At 62.5% G+C, this 21,135-nt stretch overlaps 1 protein-coding gene across 1 annotated transcript; it reads right to left on the reverse strand.

Moving 5' to 3' along the window:
* Positions 1-6,512: 6,512 nt before the first annotated feature.
* TNFRSF25 (TNF receptor superfamily member 25) lies at positions 6,513-20,918 on the reverse strand. Its single transcript, XM_074975348.1, has 10 exons — positions 20,766-20,918; positions 12,477-12,708; positions 11,964-12,095; positions 11,596-11,748; positions 10,757-10,835; positions 9,090-9,148; positions 8,411-8,497; positions 8,212-8,249; positions 7,519-7,684; positions 6,513-7,320 (listed from the first exon to the last, which is right to left on the reverse strand). Exons 1-10 carry the CDS (start codon positions 20,793-20,795, stop codon positions 7,034-7,036), a joined length of 1,263 nt encoding a protein of 420 aa, XP_074831449.1. The 5' UTR covers positions 20,796-20,918; the 3' UTR covers positions 6,513-7,033.
* Between the last annotated feature and the right edge of the window lie 217 nt (positions 20,919-21,135).

Here is a 21,135-nt window from a genome sequence, read left to right on the forward strand (position 1 = left end):
TTTTTGGGGACCAGCACCACCGGCGAGGCCCAAGGGCTGGCCGATGGCTGGATCACCCCCAAAGCCAGCATGTCCCGGACCTCTCTTTCCAGGTCCTGAGCAGTTTTCCCTGTGACTCGGAAGGGGGAGCATCTTATCGGCGGGTGCGACCCTGTCTGCACCCGGTGGACAGTCAGATTAGTGCGTCCAGGCTGGTTGGAAAACAGCTGTCGGTACGGATGCAGCACCCCCCTGACCTCGGCTTGCTGGGCAGGGGTGAGCTGATCCGAGAGGGGGATTGTTTCCAGGGGGGAACCAGCTCTGGTCCCAGGGAATAGATCTACTAAAGGGTCATCTCCCTGCTCCTCCCACTGACCACACACAGCTAACACCACATTCCCCCTGGCATAATATGGCTTCATCATATTCACATGGTACACCCGGCGGTGGTGGGCCCGGTTCGACAGCTCCACCACATAGTTTACCTCATTGAGCTGCTTGACGACCTTGAACGGGCCCTCCCAGGCGGCCTGTAGTTTGTTCTTTCTCACGGGGATGAGAACCATCACCTGATCCCCGGTGGCGTAGGCACGGGCCCGCGCCGTGCGGTCATACCAGACCTTCTGCTTCCTCTGGGCTCTGGCCAGATTCTCCCTGGCCAGGCCCATGAGTTCAGCCAGTCTCTCTCGGAAGGTCAGGACATACTCCACCACTGACTCTCCATCGGGAGTGGCCTTCCCCTCCCACTCGTCTCTCATCAGGTCCAGGGGGCCCCTCACCCTCCTTCCATATAACAGTTCGAAAGGCGAAAATCCGGTAGACTCCTGGGGCACCTCCCTGTACGCGAACAGCAGGTGAGGTAAGTACTTGCCCCAATCCTGCGGGTGCTGGTTCATAAAGGTTTTCAGCATCATCTTTAGCGTCCCGTTAAACCTCTCCACCAGCCCATTGGACTGGGGGTGATACGCTGAGGCCCAGTCATGCCGGACCCCACATTTCTCCCACAAGCACCGGAGCAGGGCCGACATGAAGTTGGAGCCTTGGTCTGTCAAGACTTCCCTGGGGAACCCCACTCGGCTGAAAATGGTCAGGAGCGCATCTGCCACGGTGTCTGCTTCAATGGAAGCTAAGGGCACTGCCTCAGGGTAGCGGGTGGCGAAATCTACCACCACCAGAATGTATTTCTTCCCCGACCGGGTCGTCTTGCTGAGAGGCCCCACGATGTCCATGGCCACCTTCTGGAAAGGCTCCTCTATGATGGGCAAAGGTCTCAACGCCGCTTTCCCCTTGTCCCGGGCCTTCCCCACCCTCTGACAGGGGTCACAGGATCGGCAATACTGCCGGACGGTGGTAAAGACCCCGGGCCAGTAAAAGTTCTGTAGCAACCTCTGCCGGGTGCGCCGGATTCCCTGGTGCCCTGCGAGGGGGATGTCATGGGCCAGGGACAGGAGCTTGCGGCGGTACTTCTGGGGGACCACCAGCTGCCTCCTGACCCCACAGGACTCCCCTTCCCCTGGGCCAGGAAGCACTTATCAAAGCTCCTTGCAGTCTTGGGTCCCCCCTCACTCACCGCAGCCGGGGCCCCACTGCTCCTCAGCTTGGCCAGCTCCAGCTCATGCTGTCTTTGTTTCTCCTTCTCCTGCTGCTCATGTTGACGTTGTTTCTCCTTCTCCTCCTGCTCATGTTGACGTTGTTTCTCCTTCTCCTCCTGCTCATGTTGACGTTGTTTCTCCTCATGTTGACGTTGTTTTTCATGATCCTCCAGCTCCCTCATTTTCCTCTCCCTCTCCCATTCCAGCCGCATCCGCTCCAGGGATGGGGAGCTCCGCTGGGAGGATCCCCTGCTGGCTGCTGGGGTCAGGGGGCTCTCGGTATTCGCTGGGCTTCCCACAACCCCTCCCCCAGGCATAGGTAGGAAGGGTCTCGGGGTGTCCTGGGCAGCAGTCTGACCCCTCCCAGCCTGGTCAGGCCCCAGGGCCCACGCTGCGTCCGCCGGGCGGCTTCCCTCAGGGACAGGGATCGGGTCATCCAAGCGATCCCTCTCCTCCAGCTGGGCAATCAGCTGTTCCTTGGTGGACCTCCCGACGCGCAGCCCCCTCTGCCTGCACAGCTCCACCAGGTCGCTCTTAAGGCGTTTAGCGTACATCTCCCGGCTGGCCACTCGCAGGCCGGGCAGCTGTCCACGGTTTCCAGGAAAAGCCCCTAGTGTGCCAGTCCTTCTTGAGGTCACCACCTCTTTGCCAGGGTCGAGCTGCAGACTCCTCCGCCCCTGGGACCGCTCGCTGCAATCCCCCGGGGGACCCTGTTACTGCAAAAGTCCTTCTCTCTGGTCACACACTCCCAGGGGTTAACCGCCCCCTGAAACCGTCTCTCTCTGAATCTTCAGCACGCCTGGTCCCCGTCAATCCCCCTTCGTTTTACTGTTCCCCAGTCACTTACTGCAGGAAGCGCCGTTCACGGGGTGCAGTAGATCCCACCACTGCCACCAGTTGTCACGGAGTGTGGGGGAGTCCAGGCCCTGCACCCCTCTTCCTGGGATTCACTGAGACTCTCAGCCAGCCAGTAAAACAGAAGGTTTATTGGACAACAGGAACACAGTCCAAAACAGAGCTTGTGGGTACACCCAGGACCCCTCAGTGAAGTCCTTCTGGGGGAGCAGGGAGCTTAGACCCCAGCCCTGGGGTTCCCTGTGTTCCTCCACCCAGCCCAAACCTGAAACTAAACCCACCGAGCAGGTTCCCTGCTGCAGCCTCCCTCCACATTCCTGGGCAGAGGTGTCACCTCCCCCTCCCCCTCCTGGCTCAGGTGACAGGCTCTCAGGTCTCCCGTCCCCAGGGCACATTCCCAGGTCAACACTCCCCCCCTCCCTGCTGCGTCACATCGTCACACCAGGAAATTGCTTCTCCCACCTCACTCCAAGGCTTACTGGCTGGGCCCAGCTCTCCTCTAGCCCCCACCTCCCCGACAGCCACTCTGCTGGCCCCTGCCCAACCCTCCCCTCCCCACTGACCCCTGCCCAACCCTCCCCCCTCCCCTGGGCTCTGCCCCACAACCCTCCCCTTCCCGCACTGGGTTCTGGCCCCTGCCCAACCTTCCCTTCCCTCCTCCCCGCCTCCTCCCCTGGCTTTCCAGGCCCACGCCCACCAAACCTCACCCCCGCCCCCAACACTCACTGTGGGTCCTGGCCCTGCCTTCCAAGCTCTGGGCTCCTGTCAGTGGGTTTGTGCTTAGTCTGGGATCCTGGGCAGGGTGGGAAGCCCCCACCAGCTGATAACCCTGCAGCCAGCCTGAGCATGGGTGCCAGCCCTGTAAAGCTGCTGGGACTTTCCATGCCTGGTGCGGGGCTGGCTGAGCAACCTGCCCAGTGAGTCACAGCCTGTTGCGGCCCCTGCCGGATGGGCATCGGTTTGTTTTCAGGAAGAAGGCACCAGACATCCACTGATACCCTTCCCCCTCCAGTCCCGGGCCTGGGCAGGTTCCAGCGAGTCACTTCCAGGCCCAGAGGTGAGTGCCCAGGGCCCCAGCTTCTGGGGTTGCCCACCCTTACTCCACCCGGGGAAAGCACAGACCAGCAACGCAGGGAGCACTGAGCTGCCCCTGCACAGGAGCCGGGGGGAGGAGGGGGTCAGCTCTGCTTTCAATTCGGTCACATCCAAGACTTAAATTAGTCCCCAGTATTCATTCCATGGCAAGGGCAGGAACAAGTGACCGGGGGCAGGACTCTGCCAGCACAGCTCGGCTGGGGCCGGCCTGCCCCTTCTCCAGGGAATTACTTGGGCACAGGACACCCCCTGACAGCTTCTGCCCAGTTCCTTGACTTTATCTCTTGTTGACGTGGATTTTCTTTGGCTATGAACCTGCAGCACTGGGTGCAGATTCCCAGCGCCAACCTGCTCCCAACGGACCGGACAATGCCTCTTCAGAGCAACAGACCTGCTGAGGCCAAAGACAGCTCATGAGCAAAGGCCGATTCCACCAGCTGGAAAACTGATATCTAAATATAGACTCTGGGAGAGGCGACAAGGGCCAGGACTTTGCCCTGCTACACACACAACCTCGAGTCAGCTCCCGCGGGGGTACCCGACCTTTTGGTTCCAATTGCATCTGCCCCTGCCACGGACTCCTTCCAGAAGGCAGCATCCTTTCCCTGTCCTCCTGTGGCAGGGCAGCTGGGCCCTTTGCATTCCTGCCTCTCTCTGGTTAGCTACCCAAACTTCAGATAGGAAAAGCCAAGCGAGGGGAGGAGAGCAGGACCTAGGCAACCCCAGTAAGTGGGTTTGAATTGCCCTGAGCCCGCTTGCTAAATTCATTAAGGCAGCCCAGAGGGGAGTCTAGTTCATTTAACAGTAATTAGTTAGCAAATATTATCATTAGCTAAGCACTAACAAAATCAACCACATGCATTGACATCAGCCCAGCCCTCTGGATTGCATTTCAAGAGCCCCCCAGCATCTGCTTGGTTCCTTGGTCCATGAGGTATTTGGGACTGTCCAGAAATAAGGGATTGGGAGCAGCTGATTCTCCCCAAGCTCAGGGATGGGGGATTTCCCGGCCTCCAGCCCCTCCCAGAAGAAAAGCCACACCGGAGGCTGGGCAACACCACAGGGATTTATTGTCAGTTACAGACACAGGGGAAGAGCCCTGTCCCCCAGCTCTGCTATTCCCTGCAGCATTCCAGAGCCCACTTTAACACGCAGCCCCAGCCTGCTGCAAGGCGGCCTGTGCTCCCAGGCCCAGCTGGAGCAGAGAGACTTGCTCAGGAAGGTGCTGGCTGCTCCTTCTCTGTACACGGAGACATGGCTCACTGAAGCCCCTAGCACTAGGACCTGGGGCACCTACGGTCTGACCTCAGTGACGCTGAGCATCTCCAGCTCCCCTGGGGCTCAGCATGACCTACCCCACCACAAACACCCGTCGTTAGGCACCCTCTCCTTAGCAGAGACCCAGGCAGGGCTTCCCCACCCCTCTCCCCAGCAAAAGGGCTGAGACCCCTTTTCAGTTATGAAGCAGCAGCAGTGGGTGTGACATGTAACCAATTCTGATCGGTTTCCTCAAGGCAACATGGGGTATAAATAAGGTACAAAACCACCACCTCTCCTCAGCGAGTGGGGAGAGCCCCCAGCTCGGAAGAGGCAGCGTCCTGTTGCAGCACAAGAACAGAACGAGTCTGCCCCTGCTACTGCAGGACAGAGCCAGCAATACAAATAATTGACATAAAATGTCTACAGAAGATAAGTAACAATACTTACTGATACAGTGCTCCAATCCCCCCCACTCCAGCCCTCCCCCGGGGGCTGCTGGACTAATGCACTCGCAGCTGAGCTGGCCACCGGGGGATTGGAAAACCTGCCCCCACCTGGGACGAGCAGAGGCCCCAGGTGGCAGTAATCCAGCCCAGCTGCTTTTAAAGGCTCCCACGTGATGGGGGAATTTTGCAGATCGCCAACAAGGCAGGTCTCCTGGGCCGTGCCACCCAGCTGCCCGTCCCTTTAAGGCTCTGTGCAGAGGTGTGTTGTTTCCGGGGGAGGCAGCATTTTTGGCGAGCATTTTTCTTCCTGAGTTTGGCCACACAGGCACGCACACAAAGTGCCTTTTTCAGCAGAGATGGCAAGCCCTGGAGTGAGGCCCCTAGAACAGCTGCCATCTCCCTGGGGTGGCTTAGAGTCGCTAAGCAGACTGGGGGCAGGCGAGGGACCCGGGTATGGGCAGTGGGGAGCCCCAGGGGATGCTGAGCCCATAGGGAGCACGAGAGGAGTCGCCCCTCTACTTCATCAGGTGCTCGTGTTGTCGGGTCAGCACTGAGCACAGGATGAGGCCCCTCAGCTCAACTCTGATCTGGCTTGGTCCTGAGCCCCTCCTCCAGAGAACCCTGGGCATTGACACTAGGACCAGCCCGTTGCTGGCAGTGTCTCCTGCCCCCGACGCAGGTTCGCAGCATCCCGCACAGGGAAATAGGGCCAGAGCGGTGAGCTGACTGGCCCAAGGTCATGCCCTGACTCAGCGGCAGGGCCCAGGGGACTGCCTGGTGCCCTAACTAGCCAGGAGACACACTCCCTTCCTTAGCCAATGGGATCTAGGAAGCTGCCCAAACTACCAGCCGTGGCGGTGAGAGTTAGCACTAAGCTGTCAGCAGGTGCTCCAGCCCTCCTGGGCTTCTCCTGCAGCCCCCGCACTGGGCTGCTCCGTGGTGCTCAGCCTAGCTATGGCTGCTTAATGCAAACCAGTGCGGGAACGCTCCATGCCCTGTTCCTGGGGCTGGCTGAGCAGGGTTTGATTTGCAAACCTAGCAGGATGGGGGAGGGGCTTTCCATCAAGCCCCCGATTCCCGCCTCAGAGGGAAAGCTGGGGTTCCGGGAGAGGGCCTGTTGCGTCCTGCCACTGGGCACGGCCAGGGAGGGCGCAGAGGGCTCTCCAGGGCCTGCGTACTGGGGGGCGGGGGTTCTGGAGAGGCCCGTTTGGAAATGGAGCCCAGCTGGGGCTGAGGGCCGGGCGAGGGAAGCGTGACTCAGCAGTACAGAGGCAATGATGCTGAGACCGATCCTCTGCCTGCCTTGGTCGGCTGCCACCACCAAGTCTGTGGCTCCAGGGGTGCATTGCTCCCCCCGCTGTCCTTCGCAGGGTGACCCCCGGCACAGCTCTGCTGCCATCCGCATGCCCGGCGCCTCGCGGGCGGAGATGTGAAGCCAGGTGGCACTTGCAGGCTTTCCTTACAAGGGGAGGGAGTGGTGCTGCCCGCTGTGTGTCCCCTCTCGTCCCAGTGCCGCCATTGTGCAGAGGGGCCTGCGCTGGCCCCGGGCACAGCACTGCTCTGGGCATTCAGAGACCTGCCCTCCCGCTCTAGGGGCCAGGGACGCAGCTTCCTGGCTGTAGAGCAGCAGCCAGACCTGCTCCTCCAAGCGCCAGGCCACAGCAGGCCCTGCCCACAGCGACAGCAGGGCTGGCTTCGCTGGCCTGGGAGAGGCCGTCTCCTTCCCGTCCCAAGTCAGAGCCCATGGCGGGGAGCCAGGGAAGCCAGCCCTGGCTAGCAGCCTCAGCCACTCGCTGCTGGGCAGGCTCACGGGCACCTCTGCAGCCGCTGCCTCAGCTCCTCAGCGCAGCCGGCCAGCTCCATGCGCTCCAGGGCCGAGAAGATGGACTCCAGCGTGGCGTTCTTCTGCTGGTACCACCTCTTCAGCATCTCGTACTGCTGGTCCCGGACGTGGGTGAACTCCAGCTCCACCACCTCGATCTCGCCGTCGTGCAGCTCCAGCACCCGCATGAACTCCTTCCAGCGCCGCACGGGCACTGTGTTGATGATGTCGTACAGCTTGCTGCCCTGCGGGAGAACGCCAGGGAGGGGCCCTGCGGGACAGCGGAACAGAGCGTCAGCCAGAGCCCGGGGCACAGCAGCCCTGCAGAGAAGGAGGGGCTGACGGGGAGCCCGCGATGAGCTGTCTGATAAGCCTGTGCCTCGGGTGGGGGGCTTGGATGTTGGCAAGCCGCCAGGGCGGCTGTATGTGCCGTGGCACAAGGCACCTTTCTGCAGTGCGTGGCTCTTACTTGCTGCGTCCTGGGGCTTGGCGGGCGACTCCCAGGTGTCCTGGCTGCCGAGGGGCCTGACTGGACAGGCGTTGCCGTTCATTTGCGATGCCTCTGTGATCTGAAGGTGGAGCAAACCCTGCGACTCCAGGGGCTTTTCTGCAGTGCCAGATGGACACGCTGAGACCTGGAACAGAAAGAAGCCACCGTTTGCGAGGGAAGCCTTGATCTCTTGGCAGGCGGGGAGCCAGCAGCCTGGTGCGGCAGGGCAGGGGAGAAGTCTGCCGAAGGGGCAGCTCCCTATCGGGCCGGGGCTGGGGGTGGGGGCTTCCTGGCTGGGCAGACACCCTGGGCCAGGTTAAGTTGCTCTGAAATAAGAGGGAGAACGTGCCTCATCCATTCAGTCCCCAGCCCCTCTGCTGAGGCTGCCAGTGAGGGGGCCTTGAGCTGGGGGTGGGCACCTGCTCACTGGGAACTAGCTGAGACCCATCGAACGCATCTCCTAGTGCCAATGACCAGCCTGCAGGGGAGAACTACAGCCCTTCACCTGCATCCAAACTAGCCAGAAATGGCTGCAAATGCCCCCAGCCTCCAGGTCGCAGCACGAGCAGGGCCAGCAGCCACGACCATCCCAAGCAGCGTGTGGGGGGGGGTCAGCATGCTCAGTGCATTTAGGCCCAGGCCAGATCCTGTGTGCCCGGCCTGGGCTCTCACCTGTTGCAGCCTCGAGTCTTTAACTGCTGCGGCCTCACCTGCCAGGAGAGAGACGGAGCCATTAGTCAACTCTGAGCACAGGGCCTCCCTTAGCCCAGGCCAGGGGCTCTGCTGTGCAAGACTCCGAGTCGAACGCGCGGGGAAGGCTAATTGCTAAGACATCGCGGGGGTGGGTTACCAGCTGCTGGGGAATCCTTACTGAGCATCTTCCTCTTGCGGTAGATGACGAGCGCTCCCAGGAAGAGGGGCCCCATGAGGCCCAGCAGGACGTACTCCAGCCCGAAGCCTGAAACAAAGACGCAGGGGAGGTCCCAGCTCAGCTGCCTGCAGCATGCTCTGCTCACCTCCCCCTTGAAGCCCTGGCGCCAGGGACAGCCTAAGCAAGGCTGGGGTCGCTCCTCCCGGTGCAGCTGCTTTGGGGTCTTGCCCAGCAGAGCCGGAGTTCAGCCTGGCCGCAGCTCCCGGCACACACTGCCCTGGACACCAGCACAAGGGGCTGCCTGGCTCAGGAATCACAGGGCACTTACTCAGACCAGGCCCTGCCCCAGCGAGCCGCAGGAGGGGGCGGGATGGAGCCGCAGCGAGGTTAGCTGGGGGCTGGTGACGAGCATGTGGGTTCCGGGGGCTCGGAACCACTGCTCCTGGCTAGGCAATGGTGCGAGGAGGCAGGGCCTCCCCTGAGCGCTGAATCCCTGCAGTACCCGCCCCAAGCCACACCCCCCGCACCCCCCCGAGTAGACCTGCGTTCGCCCCTGTACGCCAGGCAGAGCCCGCAGCCCCTTGAGCACATTCTGGACCAGCGCCCGCCCCTGTCCTGACACGCCCCCCGCCATGCCATGCCATGCCAGCACCTCCCCATGCGCCACCCTCCCACCTACCTTGGCTGCTGCCACCACATGGCCTGCCGCACACTTCTCCGCACTTCTCGGGGCTCTGGCTGCAGAGGAGAATGGTGAAGAGAAACAGAAAGTGGGTGTCTAACCTGTCCTTTCCCAGAGCGCCGGGAGAGCGAGCGTCTTGGCACTAGCTCCGGTGTGGCTCGGTCAGGGCCAGTGTCCCACCGCCAGCCCTGCCACGTTCCATGGGCTGCTTTGGAGATACCTTCCCATGCCCCCTGGGGCCCAACACCAGACAGCTGTTTGGTTTGACTAGGGGCTTGTCTACACATGACAGTTAATGCAGTTTAAGGCAGGGGGTGAATGGCAAGTGTACTAGCTGTGCCTGACCAGCTCCATGTGTGGCCACTCCGATTCCAGACCAAGGAGTTGTGATGAAGCGGGACTGTTCTTAATGTTTCCTCTGAATAGTATGGGGGTGCCTCAGTTTCCCCTAGGCAGTTCTTAAGTATCTAGGTAGTGGGATAAGGGTGTATGATCATTGCAGAGTCCTAGAGGGCAGGTGTGTGCAGGGGTCTGGACACAGAGAATGGCCGACACCCTGTTTCCTGGTAACTGATGGCCTGGCCCTTCCCCCCTGCAAGGTGAGAGCTAAAGGGTTGGAGAACAAAGGAATCAGGTGACCTCCTGGCCCGGGGAAAGGAACAAAGCCCAGAGGAGGAGGGGCTGGAGGGGGAGTCAGTTTGGGGCTGGCTGGGACATGGAGTGAAGTGCAGACGTGGTTGTCTGGCTCACTGCCCCCCAAAATGGACCCAGCTGAGGGATCCGGTTCTCTGCACCTACAAGCTCTGTGTTAGACCATGTTCCTGTCGTCTAATAAACCTTCTGTTTTACTGGCTGGCTGAGAGTCCCGTCTGACTGCGGAGTTGGGGGGCAGGACCCTCTGGCTTCCCCAGGATCCCGCCTGGGCGGACTGGCTGTGGGAAGCGCACGGAGGGGCAGAGGATGCTGAATGCTCCGAGGTCAGACCCAGGAAGGTGGAAGCTGTGTGAGCTGTGTGTCCTGCAGACAGTCTGTTCACAGAGAGGAGACTTCCCAGAGTCCTGACTGGCTTCGTAGGGAGCAGTTCCAGAGCATCGCTCGGGGACTCCGTGACAGGAGTTAATCAGGAACAATGTGACATGTAGACGATCCCCATGTTATCTGGAGTGTAGCCCTAGTGTCCGTTCTCCAGCCCGTCACCCTGGTGTCTGCACATGGCTCCATGGCTTGCACACACAGGCTCTGCTGGATGGGTCACATCCGTTTCACACCAGGGGGTTTTGCGAACCCCAGGGATTGGTATTTGCTAGTGACAGTGTGAGTGGTCAGCCAGTCACCTGAGAGTGCTTCTGCTCTTGGATGGGATGACTGAACTGTGGCAGGTGATCATCGCAGATAAGGCACTTCCCAGCCTGAGTTTGCTGACAAACCATCACTGTGAAATTCTGGGGCTCATAACTATTGTCCCAGCCTGCAGGAGGGCCCCTGCCCAGCGGGAGGCATGGAGAGCACCAGGGGCACAGAGCTCGCCACATTTACAGCTGGACTGGCATCTGCAGCCAGTGTGCTGAGATCTGCCGGGTGAAGCTGCCCTGCAAATCCCCTAGGATGGTGTCTAATGGGAGAGCTGTAGGGGGAAGCAAACCAAGAAAGCCCAGGGTAGTTACGTGGCACATGCTCGGCACTCGCTGCCCTCCAGGTAGAAGCCAGGCTGGCAGTCCCCACACTGGGCATCCTCCTCTGAACCTGAAAGACATTGCACATAGCTAGCGCCTGCCAGCGAGGAGAGGGGTGTGGCCTGGGGGTAAGGGAGGCAGGCCTGTCCTCGGGGGGGTGCTCACAGTAGGTAGGAGGGGGTGCCTCTTGGGACGGGCCTTCCACCAAGTGCCTAGTCTCATGGCATGGACTTGTTGGCGGGAGCCCAGGGCAGCAGGGTGCTGACGGGGCAGGCCCAGGGGAGCTGGTGCAGCAGCAGCCGAGTGGCCCCGGCACGGGTGGCCGTGGGTCTCTGGTGCGGCTCCCTCGCGCTGGGGATATAGAGGGGCGTGAGAGCGGGTTCGCTGGCAGGCTGCAGGTCAGCACGGCTGGCGTTCGGCACGTGCTCCTGGGCTAGACGGGACTGGGTGCTGCTCAGTGTCGGCCCAGACACCGGGCGCTGAGCTCACACCACCAGGTGCTCGCCTAGGCAAAGCTTTTCCCTTGCCCCTCGCGTGGGCTGCAGGCCGAGCGGGCGTCGGAGAGGGCAGTGGATGTTCTCCCACCACTGAGCAGCACTCCCTCAGCCAGCTGGGCCATGGCCTGAGCCGGGGGGGGGCAGGCACAAAGCAGCGAGGCTGAGGGAAAGCAGGGCGGGTGTAGCAGCTTGAGGGGCAGTGGGGCAGCGGGGGGCAGTGCAGGGGGCAGCGCAGGGGGCAGGCGGGGGGCTGCACGGGGGGCAGGGGGCAGGCACAGCAGCAGGGGCCAGTGCCAGGATCCAAAGGCAGGAGGCAGTGCTCTGGACACTCACAGTTCTGAAGGGTGACCCTGCCCTTGCACCTGCGGCATTCCTGGCAGGTGAAGTCTCTGCAGGTCGGGTCCGTGCACTGCCGGAAGTGGCCGGCCCCACAGCCGCACTCAATGTCGCTGGTTGCAGTGCAGTTCTTCAGCACGACCTGGGAAGCTGAACACAGGACAGGCTTCCTGAGCAGGCCTCTGTGCGGAGGGGAGGGGAAGGGGGCTGCTTCCTTCTCAGAGTGTGGCCCAGGTTCCCCAGGCTCTCTCCTGCCCCTCGAGGGCCCGGCAGGTGGGGTGGGGAAGGGCTGGCCGAGAGGCTGGCGGCTCAGTGCTAGGGCGGCTGGATTCCCATCCCAGCGAGGGGCCTGCCCAGCGCCTTACCTTGTGCGTGGCACTCGGAGCACTTTCGACATTTCCGCTCCAGGTTCTGGAAGGAGAGGTAGGTGCCGTGCGGGCAGCTCTCGCAGGCCGTGTCATAGCCACGGCTCGTGCAGGGAGCCCTCATAAACGTTCCTGCAAACAACACCAGCCGGGGTGAGCGTGCAGGTTAGTCGCAGGTGCTGTGCAGGTCGGGGGTGGCCCGGGATACCCAGGGGCTCGGGCTGGCTGACTGGGTCGGTCCCTCCAGGCCAGCAGCAGCCTCTGCGCGCCCCGTGATTTGGAGCAATGCCCTGCCCCTGCCCCGCCATTCCTTCCTGGGGGGGGGGTGGGCCCTCGTGCCGTGACTAGAGCAGGGAGCCCTGAGTCGGGTCCGGGCGCTGCCCGTGGCGCCTCTGTAACCTCAGCAAATCACTGGCCCAGTTCCCCGGCGCACGGGGCCGGACTCGCTCCTGTTTGCAGAGCGCTGAGTCGGGCAAAGCCTTGGGGCTGGGCTGGGGGTGTGCCGAGCCTCACCTGCCGGGCACTTCTGGCAGCAGATTTTGTCTGCTGAGTACCAGAGCTGGTCAGCTGCACAGTTGTTTCTAGCCACGTGTCTCTTGTGCCGCGGGTGATGGTGCAGCCCCAGTGCAGAGTCAGCCGGGCTCCTCGCCCTCCTGGGCTCGCTGGCAGCCCCGGCCGCTCGTGGCTTCGGGGTGCCCAACAATGGGAACCCACTGCCGGTCAGCAGCAGTGCAGCCAGAAAGCCCTAGGAACAGAGAGGGGAACTTTGCCAGGGACTGGAGCTGCTGCACCCGCCAGCCCCGCGCCCTCTGGGAGCCCAGAGCTCAAACCGAGGGGCGGCCACAGGTCAGCAGCAGCAGCCAGGCCCCAGCTCGCAAGAGGAGCCTTCAGCTAACGCTTCATTAGCTGGCCCTGGTTTGACATTTGTAGCTCGTGCCCAGCCCTGCACCGAGCGCTGGGGCGCTGAGGGTGGGACAGGCTGACCAGAGCCCACTGCCTTGTCCCACCCAGGCTCCAGCGGAGTCCAGAGCAGCAGGTGCTGTGATCGCTGCCCTCCGGGGGACCCTGTCGCACGGGAGCCTGGGGGAGGTGTAACCAGAAGGAACCTTGGAGCATCCCCCACGGCAGTGCAGGAGTCAGATGCACTCTCGACTCTCCCAGGCCAGTGGGGAGGGCTGGGGCCTGGGACTGAGGGGGCCTAGGTGCTATTCTTGGCCCTTCCACACCTGCTGGGTGACCTTGGGCAAGTCACCGTGGAACCAGCTGCACCCTGTGCCTCAGTTTCCCCTCCCACCCTTTGTCTGCCTCGGCTCTGTGGGGCAGGAGCTGTCTCTCACTAAGGGTCAGTGCATGGCCTGCTATAATGGGTAGGGGGCCTGGGGGCTGATCGCAGCTGGTGTACGAGTAGCAAGTGATCAGCCCTTGAAACCAAACCCACTTGGCTTAGGTGAGGGTGCCCCAGCTCCTCCGCTAGAGGGAGTCAGTGCATTGCAGCTGCAAGGGGCCTGTGTCCTGGAACAACCATGGTCCTGAACCTCCCTGGGAGATGCGGCAGGAAAACCCCGCCCCCGTGCCTGGGGCTAGCATGGTGCTTAGCCCACCCAGCCACCCTTGCTCCCACCCCCAGGCTTGCCCTGCCTGTCAGCCTGCGTGCTGTCAAACGCAGAGCCTGATCCCGCTGCAGGTGCCCAGCTGATGTAAGGGCAGGGCTAGCTGTCCTGTGGCGTAGCAGGGGTGCCAAATACCCCACTGGGGACCACTCAAGGGGTCAGGAGAGAAAGCCGGGCTGGGGCCATGGGTGATACGTGAGCCCAGCTGGATTTAGGGCCTGAGTTTGACTGAAACATCCCTACGTCAAGTCCCAGCCGCTGCAGCTGTGGACTGCAGTTGGGGCTTGTTTCCAGGCGCTGCCCCCACACCCAGCAAGGCAGGACACTTGCTGGGTTTGTTACTGAAAGGTGAGCTGCTCAGCAGTCACTTGATTCTAGGAGCTGGAGCTTTAAGAACACACCAAATAGCATGAGGTTCGTGCTAAAATCACCCAAGTTGACAACACTGCTGGGGCCAGCACCTGCATGAGCCAAGCTGCCAGTGAGGAGCACTGCACGGAGCCCTTCCCGGCAGGGCGGCTGTGGAGCGCACTGCATGACTAACCCACCAGAGCATTCAGCCCCCTCCCCCTGGGAATGCCCCCTGCCATCCCCTGCTGGGTATTTTCCCCTGCCTGTGTCAGCCACTTGGCGTGTGGCATTTGCGCAGAGCAGCCTCTGGCTCACCGAGCCACTGCAGGGAACACTGGGTGCGGAGGTGCCTGGCCGGAAGCAGGGGCGACCTCAGGCCAGGCTCCTGCCATAGGTGCAGCTTCTGGTAAAGGAGGAGAAACGGGCCGTGTGGTTAACACTGAAAGGGCACCGAAAAGTGTTGCATAAGCATCCTGGGGCAGTTGTTCCTGTAAGTGGCTCTGAGCTAACCACTTTCCTAGGAGTCAGCGGGCACGGTGCTCGTGGCAGCAGGCTGCTCAGCAGAGCGGAAGTGGGGCTCCCAGCCCAGCTAGCGTGCTGAGGCTGTCGGCAGGGCCCCGCCCCCCCACTGCCGCGGCTCCAAGAAGGATACTGCTCAGGCAGGATGCGCCCGCCCTTCTGGGCCTCCAGCACTCCCTGCATGGCCGCCCGACAGAGCCGAACTCAGTACCGGGGTGGGACCAGACCCATCTCCATGGGGGTGTGATATGGAGCAGCGGGGCAGGGTTGGGCACAGGCAGGACTGGGCTGGCAGCGGCCAGGCCAGGCCACGAGCAGCCTCCTTTCCGCTGGGAGCCAGGCAGCAGCGGGGCCGGCCTCACGGGTCCCATCCCAAGAAGGACTGCATGTGGTCTGGCAGCAGGCAGCTCCCTGGCATGGCAGCGTACTGGCGCCCGGGTTGGGACGCTCCCGTGTCCTGGTGTGGAGACAGCCCCCTGCAGCGCCTGCAGGCCCAAGCGATGACCAGGGGGCGCTGGCAACCCTGCTCAGGGATCCCCTCCCACGCACAGGGACACCACCCAGCTCGTCAGCCCCCGGGGTCCAGCCCCCTGTTGCCACAGAGCCACAAAGCCACTGCGAGAGCCCAGGGATCCCCCAGCGCAGGCCCAGGGCCTGGCCCATCCCCGGGAGGAGCCCTGGTGACGGGCAAGCCCAGCAGAGAGCAGGTGGTGGGCCCCGTCAGGCAGGCACAAGGCAGGGCCCTGCAGCCCCAGCTCAGGGCAGGTGCACTGGTGCCCCTGCACTGAGCTCAGCACCAATGAAGGCCAATGGCATTTTGGGATGTATACGTAGGGGCATTGGCAGCAGATCAAGGGACGTGATCGTTCCCCTCTATTCGACATTGGTGAGGCCTCATCTGGAGTACTGTGTCCAGTTTTGGGCCCCACACTACAAGAAGGATGTGAAAAAATTGGAAAACTTCCAGCAAAGGGCAACAAAAATGATTAGGGGACTGGAACTCATGACTTGGGAGGAGAGGCTGAGGGAACTGGGATTGTTTAGTCTGCAGAAGAGAAGAATGAGGGGGGATTTGATAACTGCTTTCAACTACCTGAAAGGGGGTTCCAAAGAGGATGGATCTAGACTGTTCTCAGTGGTAGTAGATGACAGAAAGAGGAGTAATGGTCTCAAGTTGCAGTGGGGGAGGTTTAGGTTGGATAGTAGGAAAAACTTTTTCACCAGGAGGGTGGTGAAGCACTGGAATGCGTTACATAGGGAGGTGGTGGAATCTCGTTCTTTTGAGGTTTTTAAGGTCAGGCTTGACAAAGCCCTGGTTGGGATGATTTAGTTGGGGATTGGTCCTGCTTTGAGCAGGGGGTTGGACTAGATGACCTCCTGAGGGCCCTTCCAACCCTGATATTCTACCTCAGCAGCTTGAACCTAGCCAGTCTGAGCTGGGCATCTCTGGCTGCTCCTTTACTTCCTGGCCACCCTGCTCTACCCAGATCAGGGCAACCGGCCAGCGCCGCGCCCTGCCTGAGTCTGTGGCCAGGCCACGCTGCGTGGGGCAGTCCTGAGACACAGCCTCAGCGAGTGCGAACCAGGCCCCATGGCTCTGCTTTAAAACGAGAACTCGATACGCTATTATGGCTCGATGGCTATTAGCCAGCACGGGCGGGGATGGTGACCCCAGCCTCTGTTTGCCGGAAGCTGGGAATGGGCGATAGATGATGGCTCACTTGATGATGACCTGTTCTGTTCATTCCCTCTGGGGCACCTGGCATGGGCCACTGTCGGAAGACAGGATACTGGGCTAGATGGACCTTTGGTCTCACCCAGTCAGGCTGTTCTTATGTTCTTTCACCAGCAATGTGGTGCCATGCAGAGATGGTGCCCAGGCCCCTGCCCCTGGGGCACCATGGGCAGCTTCTGGGGCTGCTAGACTGCTCTCACATATGCCCAGTGTGTGCCACGCAACCACAAGCAAAGCCCCGCCTTGGCCCCCCTTATCCCCCTGGAACAGGGCAGGGATGTGTGTGTTGCTGCCCTCCCTACAGGGCTGGAGAGCTGCGGGTAGCATCGTGGCCAGGTCCTGCCCAACAGCACTAAGTGCCTCACCAGGGACAGGCTTTGCCTCTCCCCAGGGCCCTGTTCCGCTGGCATTGACTGCCCCCCCACGGCCCCATCTCCTCGCTGAGGCGGCTCCACCTCCCTGAGCCATTGGGGCTGCTCCCAGCTGTTCAGCTCGCTGTGGCTGGAGCTAGAGGCACCCCGGGGCTGCAGGGGCACCTGGGGGGGCGGTCTCGTGCTGCCAGTGATTTCCCGGCCCCCCCCCGGGGCCACTTTGGGGAAAGGGGGCCTCTGCAGCTCTGAGCTCAACCACTGGCATGGGACACTCAGCGGGAGTGACAGCACCAGCCAGCATGTGTGCCTGGCATTGCGGGATAGCGTTGGGTGGGCCAGCCCCCTCCACACGGCCACTTCCACTGGCCCCAGGGGAAGGAGGCGTCGCCCCGTCGGCCTGGCCGCTGGCCTTCAGGGCTGGGCAGCAGGGAGAGCCCAGGGCCTCCCATGGGACATGATTGTGTCACTCGCTGTGCCCATGGGCTGGGGCACTCGGGGCTCCTTGCCTCGCCTTTCCCTGCCCCACCGTACCCAGCCCCTGCCCCAGAGCTGCTCTGCTGGGTTAGGCTGAGACCATGGCTGGGGGAGGGGGCCACGCTGGGGCGGGCAGGGCAGCAGAGGGTTAATGTCAGTCTCCTATTTAATCTCTGCCGTGGTGCTGAGGTGATTTCCTCCCTTAGAGGAAGCCGGGCCCAGCTCCCCCTCGCCTCTGATGGTATCGCACCAAGTACGTGCCGCCCAAGTAGGTCAGGGCTGCACACCACCTCCGGAGCCGCCGGGGAGCGCCACACCCCGACAGCCCTGCAGGGAGGGGAGCAGCATGCCAGGGCCAAGGCCACTGGGCCCAGCTGTGGGCTGGGCTGACCCCTCCGCGGGGCACCAGGGCACTGGTGGGTCTCGCGCCCTGGTACTGCTCAGTGTTTAGTGCCCAGGGGCCACCCTGCGGCTCAGGGCCTGTTGTGCTGGGGGCTACATGCACGCACACACGCACCCACACACACACATGAGCGCACAAGTGCGCACACACGCACCCCCACCCCCCAAGAGCTGACGGTCACCAAGCCCTCAGTGCGAGCGCCTCGAGGTAGAGGCTTTGTGTTGCGCAGGCAGAGCCTGGCGCAGTGGGGCCCTGACCAGGGGGGCAGAAAGGAGGGGGCTCCAGGCACTGCAGACCAAAACACAGCCATACGAGCCAGCTCCACAGCGTGGCCCACCAGCTCCCTGAGTGGCTCCGGCGGGGCAGCCAGCCCACACTCCAGCACCGGGCGTGGGGCCAGCCGATGGGCTCTGGCCCTGACTCCCTTCCTCCTGAGATGCATGCCCAGCCCACCGGCCACGGCCCCTGAGTAGGAGGGAGCCTGCCCCAGGCGAAGGCCACACGCCCGCCCCCCAGCCACCACAGAGCCTGATACATGGTGTGTTGTCACTCTGGGCAGGGACGCCACAGACATGGGACAGCTGGGTCTGGTCCTGGCCCTGGCGCCCATGGGCTGTCCTGCCCCGGGTCTGGTGCCCAGGATGTAACGAGACCCTGCTGGCTGCCCGCCCAGCGCCTGGAGATGGTGGCTGAGCACAGGCCCCGCTAGCCCACGGCTCTCCCCGCCCACGCACCGAGCTCCCGTGGCACCAGGCGGGTCAGCGTCAAGCCCCCTTGCTCTCCCACGCGCAGCTCTCCAGAGCCTGGCCCCACAACCCCCGTGCCAGGGCAGGGGATGCCCTTATCCCCAGAAAGGCCCTCGGCCACTCCACAAAGGGGCTGCAGGGCCCTGCCAGCCCCGCCACGTGGGTGTGGATTCCTGGAGATTCTGGCCCGTGGGCGGAGTTCCGGGTGAAGATAGCCCCGATTAAAGGGCTGCATCATTTTCTCTTAAATCTGTCACAGCTGTGCTGGAACCTGCCCATGAACTCACCCATTTGCATAGCTCCATGATCAGATTGGGCCTGGCGCTGGCAGGCTCGGGAGGAGGCCTGGGCCCCTCCTCCCGCCCCCCTCGCTGAGTCAGTGGTGCCTTGCTGAGTCGAGGTGCGATCTTCCCCCGGGCAGCTGCTGCGGCTCCCACTGCCTGCCTTCGTGTTTCCCCTCTGGGGAACGGGCCATGTGCCCGCTCGGTGAGGGACAGGGCAGGGCCCGCTCCCCCAGCCAGCTGCACCCATCTCACACACTGGGCTGCCCTGAAAGGAGCCTCGCGCCACACGCCATGGCCACGCTTCCGCAGGCTCACACCTGTGCCCCCTGTGGCCTTGCAGTCCCCCCGTGGCTGCACAGTCCCACCCCTCAGCCCCTGTCACCCCCTCGCACTCCCCACTCCGTCACCCCAAGGTGCTGCTCAAGTGAATTTCCAGCGGAGAGCCCCGGCCTGAGCTCTCACCCCACTGCAGGCAGTAGCAGGCCAAGGCCCCCACGCCCCTCCCAGCCGAGTGCTGAGGGGACGGGGAACCTGTCTCCTCAGCCTCCCTGCTGAGCTGGCGCCTGGTGGAGCCTTTTCGGCCAGCTGCAGCTGGCCTTGTCCTGGCGACGCCAGCCAGCTCGTTGCCCCACAGGGTGCCAGCATGTGCCCATGAATGAGCCACGCTGGGGCCCAGTCAGCCACTGTCTGTCAGAGCCAGATACAGAGCCGGGCTCCTGCTCTTCTCCCCGTTCTCTTGGGGCAGAGAGCTGCGGAGAGGGGAGCTGGGCAGGTGCTGCCCTTTTAAAGAAAAGCACTTTCGCCTAAGCAGGCCCAGCAGGGCGGCAGGAAAGCAACCGGGCCGGAGCAGGGCTGGGCGGAGGTGAGGAGCAGCACCCGTGGAAGGGGCCTGGAGCGTCCTGCCCCGAGAACAGCCCTTCCAGGCTGGTAGCAGGGGCTGAAGTCACAGCCTATCTGTCCCCCCAGCGCGAGCGGCTGTGGGCCCAGTGCGCAAAGCAGGGAGGGGCTCCAGGCCAGGAAACGCAGCTGGTAGCCCCAGGCCCTATCGCCCAAGCAGAGGCTGGACAGAAGCACCCTGGGAAGTGAGCAGGCCCCAGCCACGTTCCTACAAGCAGGCAGCCAGTGGGGCAGAGCCGGCTGCTTCCCTCCCCAGCCCCAGGCAAGTGAGCCCAGGGTGGCCCCCAGGCTCCACAGGCACATGGCTCGGCCGGCACGGGGAGCACGCCGGCACCCGAGCCAGGCTGAGCGCAGCCCCCTGCACCAGGTGACCCCGGTCCCACCCCACCGTAGCTTGGTCTGAAGTGACCTTTGAGCAGGACACTTGATGGCAGCCCGGCACGCAGCCCTGACGGCAGCCCGGCACGCAGCCCGCTGGCCAGAGGTGGCACGGGTGCCTGGCCAGGGTGTGAAGTGATGTAAGGCACTAAACCCCAACTTCCTGCCAAGCCAGTTAGAGTGCAAGCCCTCGCTGCAGCAGGATGCAGGACTCCACCAGGCCCCCCAGCACAGCCCCCTTTCTTCGGCTGTAAGCGCAGGACTCGGGCCTCAGCCCATGGGCTCTGACAACAGCAGCTGGGCTGCCCACGAAACACCCCATCCCGTGTCCTCAATAGCGCCTACAGTCGCATTATTGCTCATGTGAACCATGATGGCACTCAGCAGCCAGGGCAGGATGGGCTGGGTGCTGTGCACACATATGGGGTGGAGACACGGCCCCTGCCGCCAAGAGTTTGTTCAGCCTGACACACAATACAGCAAGCTTTGCTCTCTGCTGGCTGGCTCAGTGTGCTTGTGCACTGTTCAAATGCTACCACAGCGCAGCCCAGAGGTGGCTGCATTTTAGGGTTGGGGAAGTGATCCTGGCATACCTAGTTTGTAAAGAGCTCCAGGGCCCTCGGGATGAATGAATTTATGATTATTGTTAACTTGGGATGGCTCCCCCACACTTTCATTTTCTCTCCTCCCTGTCTTCCCTTTCCTGGAAAGGCCCTGGGGCTCTAAAGCAATGCCTGCATCAGTGAATTCAGCTGCCTTCCTGTAAACTTCCCAAGATCTCATGGGGGCATCAGCAGTCCACTGACTGGGTCCCTCATGCCTGCGATACCAAGCAGCAGCTCCGCCCGAGAAACCAGATTTTGGCCTGTAGGAAACAAACTAACCGATGCAGAGAGCTGGCCCTCATCCCCAGCCAGATCTCCTGGCCTCTCCTACTTCCCCCTAGCTTCCCAGAGCAAGGCTGCACCAGCCCTGGGCGCTTCCTGCTTCACTCTAGAGCAAGTGAGGAACATCCCAGAGTGAGCAGGACTTACCCCAGCTGCCTTCAGGGCCCAGCTCTCCATCCTCGAGCCCTAGAAAGCCAGCTCATGCCGGGGCGGGGTACGGGGGTTACTCGCGGGAGCTGGTCACAACCCAGCGGCAGAGCGAGGCAGCAGCTAATCCATGCTCTCAGTAACCCCCTGGCGACGAGTGAGCTCACACCCGCTCAGCTGAGGCTTTTACACCAAGCCCTTGTGGGAGGAAATCCATTTCTGGAAATGAGTCCGGGGGGTGTGAAACCACGACAGCTACCGAGGGCGGCGCGAGCGCGGGGAGGGGCCTAGCTGGCATGGAAGCAGATGGGCAGGGGGAGGGGCGGCACAGCTGCAGGGGCTGGTGCTCCTGCCCCTCCCTGCCGGGAGC

This window comes from Natator depressus, chromosome 18 (genome assembly GCF_965152275.1).
Source record: "Natator depressus isolate rNatDep1 chromosome 18, rNatDep2.hap1, whole genome shotgun sequence".
In the NCBI taxonomy this organism is placed as follows: Eukaryota; Metazoa; Chordata; order Testudines; family Cheloniidae; genus Natator; species Natator depressus.